The 23,190-nt window shown below is 49.9% G+C and overlaps 7 protein-coding genes across 7 annotated transcripts; 3 read left to right on the forward strand and 4 right to left on the reverse strand.

Annotated features, from left to right (window-relative positions):
* Positions 1–2,694: 2,694 nt before the first annotated feature.
* On the forward strand, positions 2,695–3,282 carry ACET3X_007235 (uncharacterized protein; the record flags this gene model as incomplete). The annotated part of the gene is made up of 1 exon (XM_069453498.1): positions 2,695–3,282. One exon carries the CDS (start codon positions 2,695–2,697, stop codon positions 3,280–3,282), a length of 588 nt encoding a protein of 195 aa, XP_069304398.1.
* A 288-nt stretch (positions 3,283–3,570) lies between these two features.
* ACET3X_007236 (uncharacterized protein) lies at positions 3,571–4,452 on the reverse strand (the record flags this gene model as incomplete). Its single annotated transcript, XM_069453509.1, has 1 exon — positions 3,571–4,452. The coding sequence occupies one exon, from the start codon at positions 4,450–4,452 to the stop codon at positions 3,571–3,573; it is 882 nt and encodes a 293-aa protein (XP_069304399.1).
* A 1,489-nt stretch (positions 4,453–5,941) lies between these two features.
* On the forward strand, positions 5,942–6,496 carry ACET3X_007237 (uncharacterized protein; the record flags this gene model as incomplete). Its single annotated transcript, XM_069453520.1, has 1 exon — positions 5,942–6,496. One exon carries the CDS (start codon positions 5,942–5,944, stop codon positions 6,494–6,496), a length of 555 nt encoding a protein of 184 aa, XP_069304400.1.
* Positions 6,497–7,274: 778 nt separating this feature from the next.
* ACET3X_007238 (uncharacterized protein) lies at positions 7,275–8,600 on the reverse strand (the record flags this gene model as incomplete). The annotated part of the gene is made up of 1 exon (XM_069453531.1): positions 7,275–8,600. One exon carries the CDS (start codon positions 8,598–8,600, stop codon positions 7,275–7,277), a length of 1,326 nt encoding a protein of 441 aa, XP_069304401.1.
* A 783-nt stretch (positions 8,601–9,383) lies between these two features.
* ACET3X_007239 (uncharacterized protein) lies at positions 9,384–12,111 on the reverse strand. The gene has a single exon (XM_069453542.1). It carries the CDS (start codon positions 11,582–11,584, stop codon positions 9,767–9,769), a length of 1,818 nt encoding a protein of 605 aa, XP_069304402.1. The 5' UTR covers positions 11,585–12,111; the 3' UTR covers positions 9,384–9,766.
* Positions 12,112–12,253: 142 nt separating this feature from the next.
* ACET3X_007240 (uncharacterized protein) lies at positions 12,254–14,850 on the forward strand (the record flags this gene model as incomplete). Its single annotated transcript, XM_069453553.1, has 3 exons — positions 12,254–13,288; positions 13,340–14,752; positions 14,836–14,850. Exons 1-3 carry the CDS (start codon positions 12,266–12,268, stop codon positions 14,848–14,850), a joined length of 2,451 nt encoding a protein of 816 aa, XP_069304403.1. The 5' UTR covers positions 12,254–12,265.
* Positions 14,851–15,008: 158 nt separating this feature from the next.
* On the reverse strand, positions 15,009–16,255 carry ACET3X_007241 (uncharacterized protein). The gene is made up of 3 exons (XM_069453565.1): positions 15,970–16,255; positions 15,439–15,886; positions 15,009–15,382 (listed from the first exon to the last, which is right to left on the reverse strand). Exons 1-3 carry the CDS (start codon positions 16,204–16,206, stop codon positions 15,057–15,059), a joined length of 1,011 nt encoding a protein of 336 aa, XP_069304404.1. The 5' UTR covers positions 16,207–16,255; the 3' UTR covers positions 15,009–15,056.
* Positions 16,256–23,190: the final 6,935 nt, after the last annotated feature.

The following is a 23,190-nucleotide window of genomic DNA, read 5'->3' on the forward strand; positions in this document are numbered from 1 at the left end:
ATGAGGCACTACCGTCATGAGAAGATACAGAGCGCATCTGCAAAGCTAGCCGTCACTCCTCCATACTTGCGCACGAGCTCTTGACCGTGCCGTACGACACTCTCTATCGAAACGGCCTCAAATCCCCTGACAGTCTGCTTGCCATTCCAGAACCACATGTGCATCCTGTTCTGATTGCGAAGCACATGCTCCAGCTTGCCACGTTCTTGCAGCACCTCCACCCCGATCTTGACAAAGAAATCAAAGTTCTTTCTGAGTCCCCGCGCGCCATCATGCAGCGTCTAGTTGATATCGCAATCCACCACATAACGACCAACAACGAGCTTTTGGGCAGTGTAGAAAGTCTTGAGTGTGTCATGATCGAGAGTTTGTACCAAGCAAACATTGGAAACCTTCGAAAAAGCTGGGTCGCGGGTCGAAGAGCGATGAGTATCGCACAGTTGATGGGACTCCATCGATCCGACAGCCTATCGCAGTACAAAGTACTCGATCCTAAGACGGAGTACAGCCCGCAACTGATGTGGCTCCGCATCGTCACCTTGGATCGACACCTGTGTCTCCTCCTGGGCCTACCGCAAGGATGTACCGACCGCAGCATGGCCTCTGAAACTTGCCTTTCCAACGATACACAAATGGGTCGTCTTGAGCGCCTACACTGCGTACTGATGTCTCGTATTCTGGAACGTAATGAATGCAGTCCCAATGCTCAACATGCTGTCGTCACTCGCGAAATCGATTTGGAGCTGCAAAAAGCCGCTCGTGGCCTCACGATCAAGTGGTGGCTAGCCCCCAAGCTCAACACTGCCTCTGCGGATCTACAAGTCCATTTTTGGGATACACGACGGCTTCTTGCGCAGATATTCCACTACAACCTGCTGATCCAGTTGCACCTACCATACATGCTGCGCGTCTCGTCTGATGAGAGTAAACACGACTACTCACGGATGACGTGCGTAAATGCGTCGCGTGAGGTGCTGTCGCGCTACATCACACTGCGTAGTTTGAACCGCATTGCGTACAGCTGCCGCACCGTCGACTTTCTTGCCCTCATGGCGGCCATGGCGCTGCTACTTGCACACATGAACTGTCATCGAGCTGGAGCGGTCAATCCGCTCGCGCACCAATATCTGAGCGATCGTGCCATGATCGAGCAAGTCCAGGAGAACATGCATGAGATTAACAAATTGAATTCTGACGCTCTGAGTGCTCAAAGTGCAGATCTGCTGAAGAAACTACTAGCGATAGAGATGGAGGCAGGCGATACGCGCGTGAGCGTGAGTGAGGCGAGCAATGGGGTCGTGCAACAAGATGGTGCGACACGAGAAGAGGACGGCGTAGTCAGCGTACAAGTTCCGTATTTTGGCATCATTCACATCGGAAAAGATACTCCTACCAAGAACCAAGCTTCAGTCACTGCTACCATGCATGGAACAGCTCCGTTACAGTTGGATCGATTTCCAACTACCATCAACACCAACTCAGGTCCGGTACATGTTCATTCTCAAGCCCGCTTCCCTTCATCAACACAATTGAGCTCTTCTTCCCATCCGAACACGCCATCTCCTGCTCTTTCTCTTAACAACATCTCATTTCACGCCACATCTATGGCAGCTTTTCCAGATTCTTCAGCTGTTTTCACGCTTCAGCAACACCAACAGCAGCAACAAGAACACCAAGAATTCGGAGGAGATCTAGCCACTGTCTCCGAAACATCTTTTTCATCGTCACTCCATGCAACATGGCAGGGTGATTTTCCTGAGCTAGCTGCAGGGAGTGAGGATTGGGCGTTTCAGGGGGTGGACATGGCGTTTTTTGAGAGCATAATGAGAAGTGACACAAACCTTGGGCAATGATCATTAATCCTCACCGACAGACTGGTTTTGGGTATTCATACGTACTTAGCTCTATTGTTCTCATGTGCCCTGTTAGTGCTGTGGTGATGCCTTTAGATACGGGTTGACATAACCTGCTTGGTGATTAGATACTGGCTGGCGATTTGCTTTTTCGGGTGGCGAGCGGGTTCCGCGATTGCTCAGGACCGAGTTGCGACGTCTGGGTTTGCGGAAGCTTTGGTGTAATGTTATGGACCGACGGAGATTACGGCTGCGGCTACGTTTCAGCGTATCGCGTTGGAGGACGAAGGCGATGGTGGATCGTCGTCGTGTCTTGCGTCGGAGGATTCGGAGTCGGGGGCTTGGTCGCAGTATGTGGTTGGGAAGGCGCTGCCGAATTATTCGCTTTGCGTTGTTGATGCGGAGGGGCATATGCAGCCGACTGGATATACGGGAGAGATTTGCATAGGCGGCTTGGGTGTGGCGCTTGGGTATCTGGACCAGCCTGATCTGACGAAAGACAAATTCGTACAAAATGTAACTGGCGGGGACCATGGACCCAAGACGAAGGCCGGTAGCCGTGTGTACCGGCAGACTTGTCAACAATCAAGCCAGCTTGATTTGAATCAAGCTGGCGCATCAAGCTAGCTATTCAATCAAGCCAAGCTGGAGTAGAGGTACAAACTAATCAAGCCAAGCTGATCATCCCAGCTTGCTTGGCTTGATTGTTGACAAGTCTGTGTACCGGACCGGGGACAAAGGGCGTCTCCTGTCTGACGGCACGCTTCTGTTCCTGGGACGGCTGGACGGCGACACTCAGATCAAGCTACGCGGGCAGCGAATCGAGTTGCAGGAAGTTGAGATGGCGCTGTTGCGGGCGTCGGAGGGAGCTCTTGCATCCGTGGTTGTCTCCCTCCGCGGTGACATACTGGTCGCCCATGGTACATTGTCTAGCCGCGGGCTCGATGAATCTCGCAACGGCAATCAGTCAGACATGGGTCAGAAGATCCTAGACCGTGTTAGGCTCCCGCAGGCGTTTATACCAGCTATCCTGTGCATCTTGGACACGATGCCAAAGACACCAAATGGCAAGCTGGATCGCAAGTCCATCGCCGCACTCCCGCTGGACAATGCCAAGAGAGATACGAACGGAGGTCTGGAAGACGTAGAAAAGATGACAGTTCGCGAGGGCGAGCTGCGTCTGCTGTGGGAGCGCGTGCTACCTACTCTCGGTGATCTGCGCCTCGGTCCCTCGTCCGATTTCTTCATGTGCGGCGGCAACTCGATGCTGCTTATGAAGCTCCAAAAGGCCATCAAGGAAACGACTGGTATACACGTCAGCACGAAAGAGCTCTATGAGTCGAGCACGCTGCGCGCCATGACGCATTGCGTCCTCGACCGAGCGAATCGCGCAGACAACGACGCCAACAAACTGCGATATTCTACTTAGTCCAGCAGATGTCCGGTTCATCCCTACGCCAAGTGCCAACGTGTCGTTGAAGTAAGCTAGGTTAGCCGCGCAGAGCCGTATAGTTTCCTGCTCATAACGGTCAGTGACTGGATCGAGTCCTCGTACGTAAAACCTGCGCTTCGAACGAGAAGCGTCACTGATAAAGAGAAGTCGATGTTGACACAATGTAGTTATACTTCCATAGGCCTAAGACCCTGATTGAGCAGACTCTGTTCCTCATACATCTGTACTACGCTAGCCCTACCAGTTATCACCACTCTGTTCATCCTACAAAATGTTCTTCTCGATATCCTCGGCAATCTCCAGGAAGCTAACAATTTCCTGGTTGGTTCTCTTCCACTGGTCTCTGAATGGCCAATGGCCCGCTTTTGGCAGGGTAACAAGCCTGACTCCTAGTCCGAACCAACCTTGCATTCCATCGACAGTCCTAGGGTCAAAGTAGTCATCCTCTTCGCCCCAGATCACCATGGTCGGAACGCGCTGGGTCCAGTTCTCCTTTGTCACATTCAACGCAGTGACGAGATCTTGGCCGTATGGGGGACCAGGGTAGTTGTTCTTGTAGAAATTGAACATGCCCTCAAGAGGCGAGCGATCGAGATAGTCTGCAATTTCGCGGCGGTACGAGGGGTCGCGAATGGTTTTGACAAGCGTGTCGATGTTCTTCGGCTGACCGGGGACATACGTGTAGTATGGGATTGTGTAGCGCGCCCACTCCTGTGCTTTGGCATCGTGGGAGATCATAGGGAGAAAGGTAGGGAATATCATCGTGTTGATGATGATTAGCGCCTTAACTTTTTCAGGGAAGGTTTTTGCAAATCCCTGTACGAGACCGCCTCCAAGGTCATGGCCGATTAGATATACGCTTGCGATATTCTCTTGTTGGAGGATGGCGACGATGTCAGTGACATAGGCTTCGGTAGTGTAGTCGGAGACTTCTGGTGGAACATCACTTGGGAGGAAGCCACGGAGCGTAGGAGTGAGTATGTTGTAGTCGCGAGAAAAGGCCGGGATCTGGTAGTCATTCCAGGTCGTTTCGCGATCGGGAAAGCCGTGTAGGAAGAGGATATATGGTGCATTCGGATCGTGATGGGCGTACTTTCGGTAGTGAATTGAAACGCCTCCATTATTGGCATATTTCTGCTCGCCCATGGGTGCCAGATCGGCTGGAGGAAGAGATTGCGAAGACACTGCAATTCGATCGATTAGCTTCGTCTTGAGAACAGAGATTCGGCAAAGTCACTTACTCGATATGTGCGTCTTTCTGCGTAAACAGGTCACTTGATTTCAATATGATGGAGTGAATTGGTTTGATGATAAAGACGAACGGCGAGATCAATACTTCTTATACCATGATCTTTTGGCCGCATCGGTGATGAGTTCAGCCATCCTTTGCACGAGGATGAAAGGTTGCATGAGTCGCACAGGAATACTGCCATTGCGCCCCAAAACTCGGAAGTTTCATAAAACAAGCAGTCGTGGTGCAGTCCAACCCGCACGTGGTTGTAGTGCGCTGATCTAGCTAGCAATGCATGGTTCCCTTGAGCGAAACTTGCAGAAGTACCGCAATCAAAAAAAGACCCGGCTCCACTGGGACTGTTCGCAAGAGCTTTCAGCCTATCAGCATTCATCATTTCTTTCCCTTGAGAAGACGAGCAACGAAATATGGTGTGCGATCCCTGGCACAGCATCAATACTAGCATGGTTATCCTTAACAGCGGGCCAAGCGAACCAATTAAGGGGGGAGTACCGCTCATCTGAGATGAACAACGGTCGCCCGTAAGCGCGGAGATAGATCCGATCGGCTTGTTGGCGAACCCGAAATAACTCGCCGACGCTGCAAACCCGAGCTATGCACCAAAACCAGATGCTCGGCATAAAGTTCATCCAGCTACTCTGGTACTGTTCTGCGGCGGCGGTACAATAAAATGTGTCGGGTGATAGTCCATCCATTATTTACAGACAGCCACGCTCAGGCTGTAGCGGTGAGGTGTACGCGCGGAGGAATATCGAAGACTCTAATTGCCCCGCCTCGGAGCGTGCATAGAGTAGTCTTAGCCGGGGAACGGTAACAAGCTGCCGATACGTCCGTAGAGACCGCCGTGTCTGTGCGTTATCGATAAGGTTTACCAAATGACGTAAGCTAAGGCCCCACTAAACCTTTCCCATGGTAGCCTAACGTACTTCACAAGCATACCCAGTAAGGCACTTTTGGCCTAGGCCGAATCACCTAGAGACGACACTTACACACAACTATACAGCCATCAGTTCAGTCTTGAGCCTTTGGTGGCACCTTTTTTCCAAGAATTGCATCAACCAAAATATATACAAGAAAGCGTTGTCAAAGCCATTCAAACTCTACAATCAGGAAAGAAGATAGCCTTGTGCTTGCAAGTTTGCGTGCTCGCCATTACCAAGCATAGGACGAATCAGAATTGAGATTCAAGAGAGACCGAGGTCTAGTTCGCATGAATCTATCCAGGTTCACCCCATGACATCTGTACCATTTGTCATCATGCGTTAGAGTTGATGGACAAGTCGAACGTTTTCGGGAACAGAACCATTTGTCTGTGCTATTAAAGCTCACGTCCCGCCCGCTCACCTTCGAACATCACATTGAATCCCAACACTCCTGACAACCATGGCTATTCCAATCACTCCCACTCTCTCCATCCCTCCAATCAAGGTCTTTACCTCCTCGGACGTTACAGCAGAAGAACGTTCCTCAGCAATCGATTTCGTCAACAGAAACAACCTTGTCATGGAGCAATTCCAAATCGAAGACATTCTTTCTCAAGGCGCAGAAGGCATGGTTCTGAAGCACTGGCACGGAGAAGTGACTGGCACCGATAACCTGAGGAAGTTCTTCACCGACACATATCCCTACATCATCCCTGGTGTTAGTCGCCATGCCACCACCCACATTGTCGACCGCGACGAGGAGACGGGTGGTGTGACTGTTCGCTATCACCAACAGTGCATAAGATATGCGTGGCCGAGCGTCGCTGAGAACCGGCTTAAAGGGAAAGATGGGACTGTTATCGAATCAGATGGTGACTTGCCACAGATGTGGATATACAATATGACTTATGATCGGCTGGTCATGACGGAGCACGGATGGAAACTGAGGGAGCGAGTCCTTGGGCCGTCTGTTGTTAATCCTCGGATGGATCCAAAGAACGAACCGAAGGCGTAGGGCATTGATAGACCCATCACAGCAAATGTCAAGACTCTGTTGATTCTGTGCATTGAAATAATTGCAATGGCCCATAGCTCTGAGACACATGCGCAACCAATAAGCTTTACGAAGGCTTGGCTGACATACTCATCGCGTTTCGGATGACCATTGCACGAACCCTGTGAACTGCCGTAGTGTTGTTTACGGACCTGATGACACCGACGCTAATGTCGGTATTTGTGGCAGCGATGAGATTCTGATGAGCGGACATGGTAAAGATTTGCGCCGGTCGGAGTCGGAGGCGGGAAGACCCTGACGCGGCCGTATTCCCTAATCCACCCACAAGCTGATCGTCCATCTCCTACCTACTTCGGCGACAGCGAAATTCTACACTGCAAGCCAAGTTTTGCGCCATAGCAAGCTCGTTTCCTTTGCCTGACACATGAGGTATGCGTCGTTGTCTCTCCTTCTTCACGCACCAAAGCCATATAATCAAGTGTTCCCCAAAGCACAAGCCAATAATCATTTCCCCAGACGATAGGCCTCCACCAGGAGATTCAAAGGCGACTACACAGACACCCGTAAAGAACGCTGGCAAAGCCGTCGCGTCCGAACACTGATGATACATGCTGCGGCAACAAACCAGATCATATGCTGGCTCTGCAATAGAGTAGCTCATGCTTTACTTGCGTGTAATTCGATTGGCACCCAAGCTCTCATGGCAGAAGTAGGCGGCTTTTCCGGTAGAAAGCCCCACTGCAATCTCATGTGCGTCCATCTACCAGTAGAAGCAATCTTACTTCTCCGAGCTCTTCGGCTCAGACTCTTTAGAAGGCGTAGGCGCAAACTTTGACCGTTCCCTAATCGGCCCACCATACTTGTAAAAGACAAATGGAATAGGCGCAAGCACACAAGTCACTCCCGCGATAAGCGACCCGCCACCACCTACACCAAGAGCGTCAAACATGTGCTGTGTAAACAAGGGCGCCGCGGCCCCCGCAGCCGAACGCACAACCGTATTCGCCGCCAACGCGCTCGCAGCATACATAAGATACGCATCCGTGAAATAATTCAGATACGAACTGAAAATCAGCAGAATGGACGTCAAGAGGAAGACACCAGCGAGAGTAGGAACAGCCCAGTGCACGCTATCATACTGCCCCGTCCACGCGAACCAAAACATGGTAACGGGAAACATGACGCCGCCGAGCATCGCAACAGGAAGCCGGTCTTCAGAAACAGCCTTGTGCCCAGATTCCGCCTTCTTCCTGTCCCGGACTGAATTCGCAAAGATGATGGCGCCGCCGATGACGGCACCGAGAGCAGTCCCGAGGAGTGGCAGCTGGCCGACGCCAGAGTTCCAGCCGCGTCGTTGTTGGAAGACAATGGGGTAAATGGTGAAGAGCATGTACAGCAGGGCATACACGATGGCGAGATAGACGGCGACGGCGAAGGAAATAGGGTCGATGAGGATTTTCCAGGGCCGGGTCAGGGAAACATGAAACATGCCTGCAAGCGTCCTGTCTGTGATTTCAACTGGTGCCTGTACATTTTCGTACCCGGCGATCTTGAGCGCTCTTATGCGCCTGGCTTTGTTGCGCAGAACGATTGTGGGCAAGGTCTCTGGGATCGTAAACATTAGTAGCTCCGTGATGCCACCTAGCCAGAGAATCACGTAGAAGCACCACCGCCAGACCTTTCTCAGTTCTAGAAAGCCGGATATGACTGGGCCAAGTGCTGGGCCGAGAAACGTCATCACGGAAAAGACAGCCACTGCATTTCCACGTTCAATAGGTTGCCAGATATCAGCCAACACGCCTGGTGCGTTGGATAAAGGAGCACTTGCAAACGTGCCCGTCAGGAATCGGCCCACGAGGAGTCCAGCAAAGTTTGGTGTAAAGGCGCAGAGGAAGTTGAACGCTAGATACAAAGTGAAAGTGATGTAGAAGATATATCTGCGCCCGTAAAACTCGGAAAGCGGAGCAAACACCAGAGGACCGGCACAGTAGCCCAGAAGGAATACAGTGATGACGAGGCCGACAGCATCGCTGGAGACATGCAAGTCACTCGAGAGAGACTGCAACGCGCCAGATGGGCTGGACAACGCGAATGTAGCGTTCATGACCAAGATGACCGACACCACGGTGATGTACCATCTTCGTGCAGTCGACTAGTTCTTGGGATTCTCAATGTCGTTGGGGCCAAACGCAAGCAGGCCGTCGTCAGTTAGATGGATCTCCTCGGAGGCCTCGATGTCACGCGTCTTGTATGGCTTCGCCGTCAGTCGCGACAAGAATCGTTCGAGCGTTTCCATTACGGAGGGCGCGGGCGAGGATGGCGGTAGAAGGTGTAAACGGGATTGGGCCGTTTCTACGACTTGGGTGTGCGTATGTACAAGTAGTGACACTACCCCGCTGAGCGCATGAAATAGCTTTGGCCGAACATTGTTTGCCAAGGGCTCATCGTTCAGGTAGGCAACTTGGGTACGCAAAGGGGATAAGCGGGAAATTAGCAAGAATTCACGATGTCATGGAGTGTTAGAGAGTACGGCGTAGTGTTTGCGTTTGAGTCGACATGAGGCTGAGTGGTGACGTAGAAGGTTCCAAGGTTCATACCACGATCTCATGCGCAAATGGAAAAAGAGAACGATCGAACAAACGGTTTCAAGTAGTCTCGGAGCCATACAAATCAGGTTTCCAGGAGATCCAAAGGCGATTCTACACATCTGCGGTCCAAGACGAGGCGCATAGTGAAGCACGGAGGGTCGGCACGGATGGTCGGGTCTGGAAATCACGGACCACCGGGTCGAAGGTAGACATCAAACACCTTTCAGCGCGGATACCTTTTTTACCCGTACAACATTATGGTAATAATAACTTTAGTAAAATAAAAATCTGTAGAAGTACTAGGTAGTATATGTTATATAAGTAAATAGATTTAAAAAAGTTCTTCAATGTCGTATTCCCACATGCGTCTCTATTGTCTCTTCCACTCGAGGGGACCTCGACGGGTGGCGCCCCGCTCTTGGCCATGCTTATTCCTTGCCTCCACTCACAGCTGAAATAGAATTGCTTAGCTCCCGGCTTCCTTTCCAGCTTACGCACCCTGGTTTCACGCTGTATCCAATCAATACAGTCGAGAATCTCACTGCAATTTTCATTGGAACCCTAACGCTCGAGCAACAGCTGAAGATCGTGCACCTTGACGTTAGCCGTAACCCTTCGCGCCTGTCAGGTAGTTCACAGTCGAGGGACGGCCTAAAGATTACTCCGCCCCGGCTGTCCACACTCAGTCGCGTCGGGAGCCGTGGACAGCGTTGGCGTCTCCACTGTCATACGCATCATCGTCGGCGCCCGCGCTCGCCGCTAACTCATATTCTCCAGCATCCTCCAACTTCGCAACAGGACTGTCATCCACGTCCTTGAACATGCGATGGAACACAATGCCAGCGCCAGCAGCAACGAACGCTAGACCAAAGTAAAGCCACTGCAAGTGTGGATCTTTTGCAAGCGGAGCAATCAAGATACCCAGTGCGCTTCCACCCGCGCTCGTAAGCAGGAACAGACTCATGATGAAGCTCTTCATGTTCTCCGGTGCTTTTGCATATGCTAGCTCCAAGCCGGTGACGCTTGCGAGGATCTCACTCAGAGCGATCAAAACATACGCCGGAGCTTGCCAGGCAACGTGAACCTCATTTGGTTTGTATCTTCCCTCGCTGATCTTTCCCGCGTCGCAATTCGATGGGCTGAAGTAACAGGGTGGCGCTGCATAGATCTTGGTTTGCAGAGCGCCGGCATACAGCATCGCCAGCGCTGCCATTAGGAAACCGAGAGCGATGCGTGTAATCGGCATCAACGCGATGTGCAGCCTCGTGCGGAAGAACGGGTAGACGATGCGGTCCATGATCGGAATGAGCACAATGATGGTGACAGGGTCGATATTAGGAAGAATGTCGTTCGGGAGGCCGTGCAACTTCATCTGACCGGCCTGCGAAACGAAATTGTTCAGCATTTGCGAGTACGAGAGCCAGTAGATGGGGAAGAACAGGAAGACTTTGCACGCCACCAATGCAGTCTTCAACTCGTCGATGAACTTGTCGTCCCACGTCACTTTCGATCTGCTTCGACCGTGGCCCTGGGCGGAAGCTTTCGCCTTGTTGAGGTCTCCGCCGTTTCTTGCGGCGATGTATAAGGCGCGGAAGCAATTAGCAATCACGCCACCCTGTGGTGGTTTGATAATGTACTGCTTCCTCCCTCGCACCAACACAACGTAGCCCACGCAGAACATGACGAGCGGTAAGAGATACGCGCTCCAGAAGCCAACGTGTAGTTCCAGCATGGTTGTTGCTATGGCGGATATCGAACCAACATTGATGCACATGTAGAAGATCATGTATATCCTCTGCACCGTAATCTCTGGATCTACAATGACCCGCTTGCCGGTCGCCAACGTCTTGACAAAGGGTTTGTTGGAGCGTACTTGCTCCGCGATCAACGGCGACACGTTGCTCTTGATGCCGCCGGTCCCAAGGCCAATGACCAACATGGCGACCACGAGTCCAGGGTACGCAGCTCCACCTCTGACCGCCCACGGTAAGCTGGTAACGAAGAGGATGCCGATGCCGACCATGTACACTAGACTGAACCACTTGATCGTAGCATACTTGCCAAGATACTGGTCCGCAACAACAGCGCCAAACAAAGGCGTGAGGTAGCACCAGAACTGGAAGAAGTTTGTCATGGCTGTCGCGCCGCTCTGCTTCAGACCGAGCGCGCCGGGTAGGCCGTTGGGGTCATCATAGTCATTCGCAATGTAGTTCTGGAACGGCCCGGAAAGTCCGTAGTAAGCAAAGCGCTCACAGAGCTCGACGATTGCTACGAGAAACGCGCCGTGGGGGAGTGTGTCGGCGACACGTGGAAGGAAGAGCATGTCTTCGGCCGTTGGTAGGGAGCCGATGTGAACCGGTACGTCCAAGGGCACGGCTTCGGCATCTTCATCTGTTGTCTCTTTGCCGTGGCTCGTGAGGTCGGCATCGGCAGTCTCGGTCTGTGCGACAGTCGTGTATGCGCCCAGCTCTTCAAGGTTCTGTCGCCGGGATGAATACATGGTAAATTGCGTTTTTTGATGAGGACCCTCGTGGTGATGGCCGCTGTCGCTTGCTGGCTTCTCCTGCTCGCTTCCACCTGGTACCTGCCTGATGCGGCAACAATAAGCTCCTGCTGCCAGTTTTTACCCGCGCATCGCTCACTACATGGTCACCATGTCGGGAACTGCATTCTTTTAGATGTGGCTAGAGAGATGGAAGGCTCTATGTCGATATCTCGCATGGGAGATAAAGACACGCGTTCGGAACGTGAGACGGTGCTCGCGTCCGAGCTAGGCCCGATTCGTAGCTGAACAGCGCCTCACCTCTTATCGCCAGAAGGACCGATTCTCATCAAAGGCGGGCAACACATAGGCCTTGGACGTATCTCGCAGCGTTGTAGAAGCGATGTGGATGAAGTAGACGTGATAATTCGCTTTGTGTTCTGCTATGGCCGGATGGTGCGGAGAAGATGCTACATCGACTGCAGTCTGCACTGCAAACATGTTCACTTGCGCTTGCAATATGCGGTAAGCGATGAGTTGCTATTCAGTAGCACTCCAGATGCATTTGTGGTGGATGCAGCGGGCAAGCGATTCCAGAATCACGGGTCTTGGCGCCGAGCACATCACGTGAACACCCGTCTCCTTGTACGCGACGCGTCCAGAGGTCGCGTCATCCCACTTCCCCAACACGGCGCCACAATGCACAACACCAACGAGCCGCGGGACTTCCACCACCCATACACGCCCTATGACATCCAGAATGAGCTCATGGGCGCCGTATACACGTGCCTGGAAGACGGCAAAGTCGGCATCTTCGAATCGCCCACCGGAACCGGCAAAACGCTGAGTCTCATCTGCGGCTCGCTGACGTGGCTGCGCGACCACAAACGGCGGACGTTTGAGCAAGGATTCGCAGTCGGTGCGGCGCAGAGTGAGGAGCCGGCGTGGATAGTCGAACACGCACAGAAGCAGCGCAGGCAGGAAGCGCTGAGGCGCAAACAAGACCTGAATGAGCGCATCGCGAAGATCAAAGCAAAGGAGAAACGCGCCAAGGAGCGCTACGAGAGCGGCGAACCGCGATATAAAAGGCAGAAGACGGCTGTGGGCGACGACGAAAACGAAGGCGATGCGCAATTCGCCCTCGACGACTACGAGAGTGATGACGAGTCGCACAAGCGGGCGAGAGCTGGCGGATTCGATGAGTCTGGGCTGTCGGCAGAAACTCAGGCATTGATGGCGTCACTCGGTTACAGCACCGATGCATCCAAAGACGACGATGCAGAAGCGCCTGATGAGACCAAGATCTTCTTCTGCTCGCGAACGCACTCCCAGCTGACGCAGTTCTCTAGCGAGCTGGGTCGCGTCAGGATGCCGCCCGCCATTGCTCCCGACGAGGATGAGAAGGACAGCGAGGTAGACACACTTGTAGAAGACGTGAAGCATCTGACCCTCGGATCAAGAAAGAATCTCTGTATCAACAACAAAGTCAACAAGCTCGGAAGTGCCACGGCCATCAACGAACGATGTCTCGAACTACAGCAAAACACAAAGACCGAGAGCCGCTGTCCGCACATGCCGACCAAGGAGAGCGAGCCGTTGGTCAACGAGTTCCGAGACCATGCGCTTGCCAAGATCAGAGACATTGAGGATTTGGGAGTGCTAGGGAAGAAGCTGGGCATATGTCCCTACTACGCTTCGAGACCAGCAACAAAGTACTGCGAGGTGAGTCCACGGACCCATTTCTATGATACACTCGTGGACTGATGATACCAGATTGTAACACTGCCATATCCTCTCCTGCTCCAACGCACCGCTCGCGAAGCCCTCGGCCTCTCCCTCAAAAACCACATCGTCATCATCGACGAAGCACACAACCTGATGGACGCCATCGCAGGCATCTACTCCGTATCCGTGACCCTAGAACAAGTGCAACAGGCGCGCGCCCAACTCACAGCGTACCTGCACAAGTTCCGGAACAAGCTCAAGGGAAAGAACCGCGTCTATGTCGCCCAGACAGTCCGCATACTCGACTCCATCATAGCGTACCTGCAGTCGATAGACAGTAACGCAAAGGCAGTGGACGGCTTGGCGGATATGGCCGCGATCATGTCCGGAAAAGGCGTCGATCAGATCAACATCTACAAGCTGAACACATATCTCCAGGAAAGCAGGCTCGCGCGCAAAGTCGACGGATACACCGTCTTTGCCGAGCAAGCTGAGAGCAAGAGCACGCAGACGCCGATAGCGAAATCGATCAAGAGCGGACCCAGACACACCGTCCCAGTCTTGATGCACGTACAGTCCTTCCTCCTCTCTCTGATGAACCCATCAAGCGAGGGCCGCTTCTTCTACTCGAAAGACGAAGTCGCGGGAACAACGCTCCGCTACATGCTGCTAGACCCGACATACCACTTCCAAGACATTGTCGAAGAAGCGCGCGCAGTCGTGCTAGCCGGCGGCACCATGTCGCCCATGAGCGACTACGAGCAACACCTGCTCTCCTACCTCGCTCCCTCCAAGATCATGACGTTATCTTGCGGCCACGTCATTCCGCCATCGAACCTCCTCGCTGCACCTATCGTGCGCGCAGCAAGCGGCGCAGACTTTGATTTCACGTTCGAGAACCGCAACAAAGAATCCACAATGATCGACCTCGGAAACGCGATTCTAACATTCGCACAGCACATCCCCGACGGCGTCGTCGTCTTCTTCCCTAGCTACAGTTTCCTTGATACTTGCGTAGCAGCATGGAAGCGCATCAGACCATCTTCCTCGCCGTCCTCGACATCGACATCCACATCCACAGTCACATTCTGGGACACCTTCAACCACACCAAACCCGTCTTCCTCGAACACCGCAGCACGCCGAACCAACACCCCACCACCACCAAAGAAACATCAGTAGCAATAACCACAGACTCCGTCCTCACAGCCTACACCACCGCCATCACCTCATCTTCTTCCACCCGCCGTGGCGCCCTCCTCTTCGCGGTCATCGGCGGCACCCTCTCCGAAGGCATCAACTTCTCCGACGCCCTCGGCCGCGGCGTCATCGTCATCGGTTTACCATTTCCGAACCCGCATTCCGCGGAATGGAAAGCAAAAATGTCTTACATCTCCCGCAAACAGACTGATAAGAATGGTGGTGGTGATGGTAAAGCGGCTGCGCGCGAGTTTTATGAAAATGTGTGTATGCGGGCTGTGAATCAGTGTGTGGGGAGGGCGATTCGACACAAGGGGGATTATGCGAGTATTTTGATGTTGGATAGGAGGTATGGGAGTAAGAGGATTCAGGACAAGTTGCCACAATGGATACGAGGAAGTTTGACTGGCGGGATGGGTGTGCGGGATGTTGGGGCGAGGTTGGATGATTTCTTTGCGAGTAAGAAGTAGAAAGAGAAGAACTTATCAGACGCCTTCGCAAGCCTCTGCAGCCTATTGGCTTCATTTGATTCTGAGTTGTGGCCTCTATGCAGTACGATGCACGGTTTTACGTATCCTCGCTCACACTCCGACTCTGCTCCCTCGCAACGAATGCATCGGGATCGACTGGACACGCCTTCAGATCCACCTTGTGTGCATCTGCCCAAGCCCGCACCCTAGCCTTGTTGATGACAGCATCAGCGCCGCCCTTCTTCTTCTGCTCCAGCACATCCATCGCCTGCAGCGTCGCGATGATATCCTCGGGCACGATATACGTCTTGTCGCGCAGATCCTGTACGGTAAGCGTCTTCTTCGATGGGCACGCGAGGATCGCACGCGCAAGCGTCTGCGACCAGTAATGAATATATGCGATGCGACCAAGATCTGAGAGCGCTGCGGCAGACGTATTAGCACCACATCTCAACGCGACATGAATGAAATAAACGCACGTTTCTCAGGTCCGCCCAGCCTGTCCTCCCGCCTACTCATCTCATAGCTCGCCCCCATCAATATTTGTCCTAGCCCCTGCTTCTGCCACGGCGGAAACACGAGGATACACGCTAGATTGTTGTTGTCCCAGCTCATCTTCTCCTTGCTAAAGAAGCCAACGACCTGGCCCTGCGCCGCTGCAGCACCTCCCGTCCCCGCCGCCGCTGCATCGTCGTCGAACCGCGTATTCGGAATATCTGGCGCAGGATTATGTGCAACCAGGAGGTAATACAAAAACGTCGTGACGTCGTAAAAAACCGACTTCGTATCGAGAAACAGTTTCGCAAACAGCGACAAGTTCTGCGCATACAGTTTATGTTTCTCGCCGTCGATTTCGTACAGCGAGTAGTTATCCTTCGTGTACACATTCACGCCCGGCGGGGGCGTATGGCGGAACGGACATGTTTTCTGTTTAATTGCTCGGCGCCACGTCAGCCTCACACTTCCTCCCTCCCACGCGTAGAACACGAAGTAAACAAAAGAGAACTGACCAGATGCCCAATGAATCCTGCCAATTCCTTGCTATACTTGAAGCACCATTGACACACATACAACCGCTCGACGCGTCGGCCCACGAGCTCTTCCGGGTAAAAAGACGGGTACCAGGGCTGTATCAGCAGTGACCCAAACACGACTTCGTGCACATTGGGCCCAGACTGGGGCTTCTGTGAGGGCTTCAGAGCGGGCGTCGAGGGCGTCGAGGTCATGGAGGCCACATCGGGGGCCATTGGTGTCTGGGGTGAATGGATGGATGGGATGATGACGCGCGCGCTGAGGGGCGCAGAGATGGCCGGTGTGGGGTCGGCGTGCGAGCGGAGAAAAAGCTTGGTTGGAGACGCTTTGCTGGATAAGGGTTGGCGTGACGCGAGGGCACGTGCGGGGAATCGAAATCTGTGTCTGGCCACTTTTTGCATTTCTTTTTGCGTGGCATTGTGGATTTTTTACATCAGGCCACGCACGGGACGCTAGCCTCTGTGTCGAATCGCGTTTGGTCTCGAGGCCTGCTTTGTGTAGCGATACTCATTGTTTGTGCTTCAAAGAACCATGGAAGTTGGAGCGTTGTATGGTTTTAGGTTTGTCTCGCTTGCGCCTGTTATCTGGGCTACCGCTGTAGCCGCTGTACCACGGCACCCAGAAGAAGTCTGGACAGGTCTCCGGTATCCGAGGTCTTTTACAACGCTGCACTTTGCTTCAACATACAATATCTTCTCTTAAACAAAGAAATAAAGCTTCAATGTGCTACCTTGGTTTTGAAGAGTTCTTTCAGTCTATTCAAGCTTTTTTAGTTATGTTGTGGTGCGAATGAAGTCAACGAAAGAGGGACGCTATAGCTTCTTCCTAGGCGGGTGTAGTACCGCAGTTCTGCCATGGAACCGTGGTTCTCGTGAGCTCCACGTGATACTGCCGAGAACCGGCGTCCCGAAGTAGACTAGCTCAGCGACCCTCCAAGGATATCATTGGACAATCACTGAGATCATCGATTTGGCCTCGTGATTCAAACTCAATCGTTTCCGCCCTTGAGAGTGTGAAGGTCGCTTTTCGGGCTCCTGGGAGGCCTACTGTATCGCGATAATCATTGGAGTTTCCGCCCTTGAGACCTCGGGACCAAGACATTGGTACACGATCCCCGCATCACAATATCGCTGTCCAACACCCAAGACCAACTACCTAGGTACCTAGGTACGTGGACAAAAATTCCCGCAACGACTCTCTGGATAAGGGGCGCGAGAAAATCGGGGTGGAGCCTCAAGGGGCAAATACGGGTCTCTTCTTCACACCTGGACACATCACCAGTCATGTAACAACTGTCGGTCTACGACACGTGTTCTAAAGACATGTCCAGCCTCGAGATCAGTCAACAGAAGAAGGGTACTGTGCGTCTGGTTCTGCGGTAGACCCAAGTCTGTCGTACAACGGCCATGCAGGGAAGATTAGTCAACACCTGATCTGTCGAAGGAACATGCTCCCTCTTTACCAGAACTTGTGCGCGCAGAGTTAATCGTCTCCACTACGCGTTGTCGAGGATGCCTGGACACCAATCGCCCGGGAGGCGCCAAGCTTCCTGTACGTCAATCTCGTCAGTAATCGCAGACACAACGATCAAAGAGGGGTCAGGACACCTGACGAAATATTACATCAACGTTTCGTACAGTCAACTCTGAACGACAGGGGGTACACATAAATACAACTAGCCGGCTCTCAAACGTCGTTCAACTAACATGACCACCACCCAGACGACAAAACAGCTTTCTACACATTTACCGACATGACAACCACAATAAACCTAGATTACCTCGTTATTAGCGCTGGAGCCATAGGACTTAGTACGCCCTATACTTAGCCTTCCTTCCTTTATCTATAGCTTTCCTTATATAAGGAGGATTTAACCTTTATTACTTATAATAAGTAGCTATACTAATAGTATATCTTTATATTACTAAAATTATTAAAGTTATCCCTCCTCTCTATCCTAAAGTAGTTAAACCCGCTATTAGGTATATACTTTTATAGGTATTATATTATTAACTATAAATCCTTCTACTAAATAGTATAGCGCTTAATATAAATAGTATTAATATTAAGGCCTAGTATAGTTAGGTAAATATTTAAAAATATTAAACTTAAGAAAATACCTTTAAAATAGCTAACTGTTATAAGCAATAAAGGTAGAATCCTCCTTATACAAGGAAAGCTATAGATAAAGTAAAGAAGGCTAGGTGCGGGGCGCACTAAGTTACGTAACATGCTATCACGCTAAGGTCTAATATCTAGGATAGTAGAATACCTTAGGATAGCAATGCTATCATAACTATCTGTAGTAGAAGGGATAGAAGGGATAGTAGGACCTAAAGGCAATAGGTATAAGAATATATTAGATCTTATTATTACACTTATTATAGTTAACTTAAATAGTTTATCTCTTATATAGATTATTAACTAGTTATTCTATTATTTATAGAATTAGTATCGTTTATCTCTTAGTTATAACGATAACTCTTTTCTACCTAATTATTCTATACGCTACCTTACAGACTATCGCCTAAACCTATCTTACCCTAGTAAGGACCGAGCTTAGAGAAGTATAGTAAAACCCTATATAATAAAAGTTTTCCTATTATAATAGAACTTAAAAACTAAGTAACTAAGTAAGAAACTAGATAACCTCTAAGTAAGACTATTTAAAGTTCTAGAGGAAATAGGTAATATAAATGTGAAGGTTATCCTTAGATGACCTAAGAGTTGGTTCTCGGGAATAAGTGAGTGCGATGGACGGGGTTAGTGTGATAGCACGATTAGAAGATCGATATAATATCACGAGGGGTTGTATGAGAACGAAGTAGAATCCTTAGATTAACTACTAGAGTCTTGTACGAAGTTGAACACACTGAGCCAGAGGGGTTCAGTGTCTAAGCTATATACTTAATGAGAGTCATCGTATCACGCTCAGTACTGAGCATGAGTGCTCACTGACGAGCGATACAGTATTTAGCTGCAGTCATTAGCTGACTGGTCCTGCTCATTGCTAAGCACCTATTTCTGGATTAGCGCGTAATGCTTACTACTGAGCAGTCACGTAACTACGGCGCAGTTACTGTGCCGCAATCCTTTAACTGTGCCGCTCGATCCTCCAAAGGCATTACGCTTACCCCCGTCTCCTTCGAGGCGCAGATCGTAACACTATCCTCCTCCTACAGGGATTTGTCCTCGAATTACATAACTAATTTGTAGTTTCTATTATTAACTAAGGCTTGCCCCGCGTTATAAGTAAGGTAATTGTTATGTCCTCTTCCACCTAACGTCGCTTACGCCTCAGCTCCGAGATCGTTTAAGCTAACCGTCCTACTAAAACACCTTATAACTATTGTTTTCTTGAAAATAAGATTTGTTACGTTATGCCCGATTCTCGTCTGAAATGTGCTAAGTGCACTCGGTTGGGGCATACGTGTGTAAACATGTCCTAGGAGTCCTTAGATCGCACGCGCGATAAATATTAAAAGAAAGTAGATAATAATAAGAAATTACTAGCGACAGTAATTTCGCGGTTGTTGCGGAATAAGAAGATTCTGAAACAGGCAGAAGAGCGGGCGCAAAAGAAGGCGTTGTGTCTAGCTTCTAATATGGAGGCGGCTGGTGAAACGGAGATAGCGCAGGAGGTAGATTATCCTGCGTCTTCTATTGGTATGGAGTTCTCGCCAGCCATGTGGGCTATAATGGGATTAATCGACGCTTCCGTTGCTGGTTATGGTACTTCCGAAGGTGTAGTCAGCAGTTCGTAAGGTTCGTATCTAGTTCCCATATATTTTCGCTGTCTGGGTAGCCTAACCATTTGATCAAGTATTCAGTCCCGTTGCCGTTGTCTCAATGTGCGAGTATTCTTTCGACTTCGAAGACGCTGTCTTCTTCTGTCTCAAAATGAAAGGTTTTTTGTAATGGCGTTACTAGGTCTGCTAGTTCCAACATGTTGATGTGGAATCTAGGGTGGATTTTCGCATCAGCTGGAAGGTCGAGTGTATAAGTAACTGGTCCCTTCTGGTTAAGAATTAAAAATAGTCCGACCTTAACGTTGTCGAGACCCTTGTTTGGTCTTTTGGTGCGGAGATTCTTCGTGAGCAAATAAGCTTTATCCCCCTTCTTTAGCTAAGGTGCCGTTTTTCGTTTCTTATTAATATATAAAATGCTTTGGCGTTGAGCCTTCTTGAGTACTTTCTTTAGTGACTCGTGTACTTCTTTCAGCTCATTAGCTGTTGCGATAGCTACTTCTGTCTTCTAACTAGGGAGTGTTCGTATAAAGAGATTTAGGTGTCTCCCGTAGTTTGCGTAGAACGGTGTCTATCCTGTAGATTCTGAAAGCTTGTTGTTGTATGCTATTTGTGCTATAGGTAGTAGTAATACCTAATTGTTTTATTGTTAGTTGACATAAATCCTTAGGTATGCTTTCATTGTGCGATTCGTTCGCTCGGTTTGTCCGTCTGTTTGCGGATAATAAGCTGTTGATAGCTTTCTCTTTATTCTAATTGCGGCTAGTAGCGTTGTCCAAAAATTAGAAGTGAAGAGTTTGTCTCTATCGCTAATAATTGACTTTGGAATACCGTGATGTCTGATGATTCAGTCGTTAATAATATGTGCTAGCTGTACTGCTGTAAAATCTTTTCTAAAGGCGATGTACTCGGCTTACTTTGTGAATCAATCAACTACTACGAGAATTACGTCATAAGATACTTGTGTAATAGGGTCTCTTAAGACTAGTAAGCCTGTAACAAAGTCCATGGAGATGTCTAACCATGGTGCGTCGGGTAGCTCTATTACTTGCATTTCTCCGTAGGGTGCGTAGGTACTATGCTTATTCTTCTAACAGTCTGCGCATTTAGCGATAAAGGAAGTGACCTTGTCCTTTATATTAGGAAACTCGTAGTTCCGTCTAATAAGTTCTATAGTCCTTGCGATACCAGGGTAACCGTGTACAGGGTCATCGTGGTGTTGTTAGATAATTACCTCTTACAATTCCTCTAGTACGTCGCTGGCGATCTTCATAATCTAGTTCAACATCTTCGCGGGTCCTAGCGATCCGTCGGTATTAACCTTAAGCAACGCGGAATCCGTAATTGATTTTGTTCCAGCGATGTTATGTCTGCGCCTAAGAGCATCCGCTCTACTGTTATCTTTTCCTAGGGTATACACGATCTTAAACTTGTATTGTCCTAGTTCTTCTAACTATTGAACCTAGCGTCGGTTAAGTACTTTAGTGGTCGTGAAGTTAACTAAGTTCTTGTAGTCTATGAATATCGTAAGTTCTAAGCAGCTTTCGGCGTATACTCTCTAATACTTTAAGCATGCGACAATAGCTAGTAGCTCTTTGTCGTAAACGTCGTAGTTCTCTTCTAGTCCTAAGAACTTGCGAGAGTAGTAGGTGATAGGATGCTATTTACCTTCGTGCATTTAGCTGGCACATCCGCCTAGCGCGAGATCTAAGGCATCGGTCTTAAAGCGTAGTAGTTGTCCTGCTTAGAATATGCGGAAGCATGGTGGTTCTATGCTTGCGTTCTTAAGTCGTTAGAAGGCGTCTTCGGCTTCCTTGCTCCACTTAAACAGGGTGTCTTTCCTCGTAAGTTTAGTTAGTGAAATGGCGATCTTAGAGAAGTCCTTAATAAACTATTAATTGAAGTTCAGGAATCCTAAGAAGGATTGTATATCCTTAACCGTTTTAGGTGTTGGCCATTCCTTAACTACCTTGATCTTTTCTTCACTTATACGTACTCCGTTGACCCCTACGACATATCCTAAGAAGTCGACTTCCTTCTTATAGAATTTACACTTCTCTAGTTTTACGCGTAAGTTGTACTGGTCTAGGCACCTTAGTACCGTGCGGACATGTTCAACATAGTCTTCTTCTTTTTCAGAGTAGACGAGGATATCATCTAGATATACAACGACAAAGATGTCTAGGTGTGCTCTTAACACGTTATTAATAAGTTCTTAAAATGTTGCTGGGGCGTTCGTTAGCCCGAACGGCATAACAGTATATTCGAAATGTCCGTATCTTGTGCGGAACGCTGTCTTCCATTCTTCACCTTCTTTGATTCTAATAAGGTCGTATCCGTCTCGAAGATCTATTGCTGTGAAGACCTTTGCTCGAGATAATCGATCCCAGAGTTCTGTGATGTTTGGTAAGGGGTATCGATTTTTGATTGTGATGTCGTTGAGCTTGCGATAGTCAACGCACATTCGTGGTGGCCTATTCTTCTTTGGTACGAAGAGTATGGGGAATCCTGCTGGCGAGCTAGAAGGTCTGATATATCCTTTCTTCAGATCCTTGTCTAGTTTCTCTCTTAATATCTTGAGTTCTATCTCCGATAGTTGGTATATTGGCCCAAAGGGTGGAGTTTTCCCTTCTTCTAGGACGATTTCGTGGTCCTAGGGTTTATGCTTTGGTAGGTCTTGGTCGTCTACCACTTCCGCAAAGAGGTGCTCGAAATCTTTGTACTCTTTCGGGATATCAGGAGTTACGCGTTTCTCTAGTACTCTAACTTCTTGATCTAGGGGTACCTTGCTGGTATCTGTTGAGTCGAACCTTCGTTTCTTGAAGCTGTTCTTGTGCGAGGTTTACTTTCCTTTTATAATGTTATTAATCTTCCTCTTATCTACTATCACAGTTGTTAGATGCGTAGGCTAGCTTGCGGGTGCGTCTAGTCCGCAGCACTCGAATGAGAACTCTCTCGACGTCTAGTCGATCCGCGGGTTGTGTTCTCGTAACTAGGGAAGCCCTAATATGATGTCGTAGGTAGCTAGTCTAAAGACGTCTAGGTCTAACTTCTCTTAGTGATCTTGGATGCTGAGCGTCACTTCGGTGACCTCGTGTGTAATCTGGTTTCCGCCTGGTATAGGCTGACCATTAGCAACGTGTAGTGGGTAGCTTTCTTCTTTCCTTAGTGGTCTTAGTCTAGCTAAGAATACTGCTTGAGCGGAAAGGTAGTTTGCTTGTGATCCTGAATCCACTAGTGCTTGCATCCGTCTTCCGTTAAGCTTCACGGAAAGCGTAAGGAGTGTTAAGGAGTTTATACTGTTAATCTCCTTTCCGGGTCTTAGTGTTTTGGGCGTACGTCTAAAAAAGACTGCGCGTTGTAACCGTAGAACTCTTTTGTGATAATGTGTAGTTCGTATTTGATGTTAAGGCACGTGTGCTATGAGGGCTGATTACACTCCTATATAGTAGT

The sequence above is a fragment of the Alternaria dauci genome, chromosome 7 (assembly GCF_042100115.1).
Source record: "Alternaria dauci strain A2016 chromosome 7, whole genome shotgun sequence".
NCBI classification, from domain to species: domain Eukaryota; kingdom Fungi; phylum Ascomycota; class Dothideomycetes; order Pleosporales; family Pleosporaceae; genus Alternaria; species Alternaria dauci.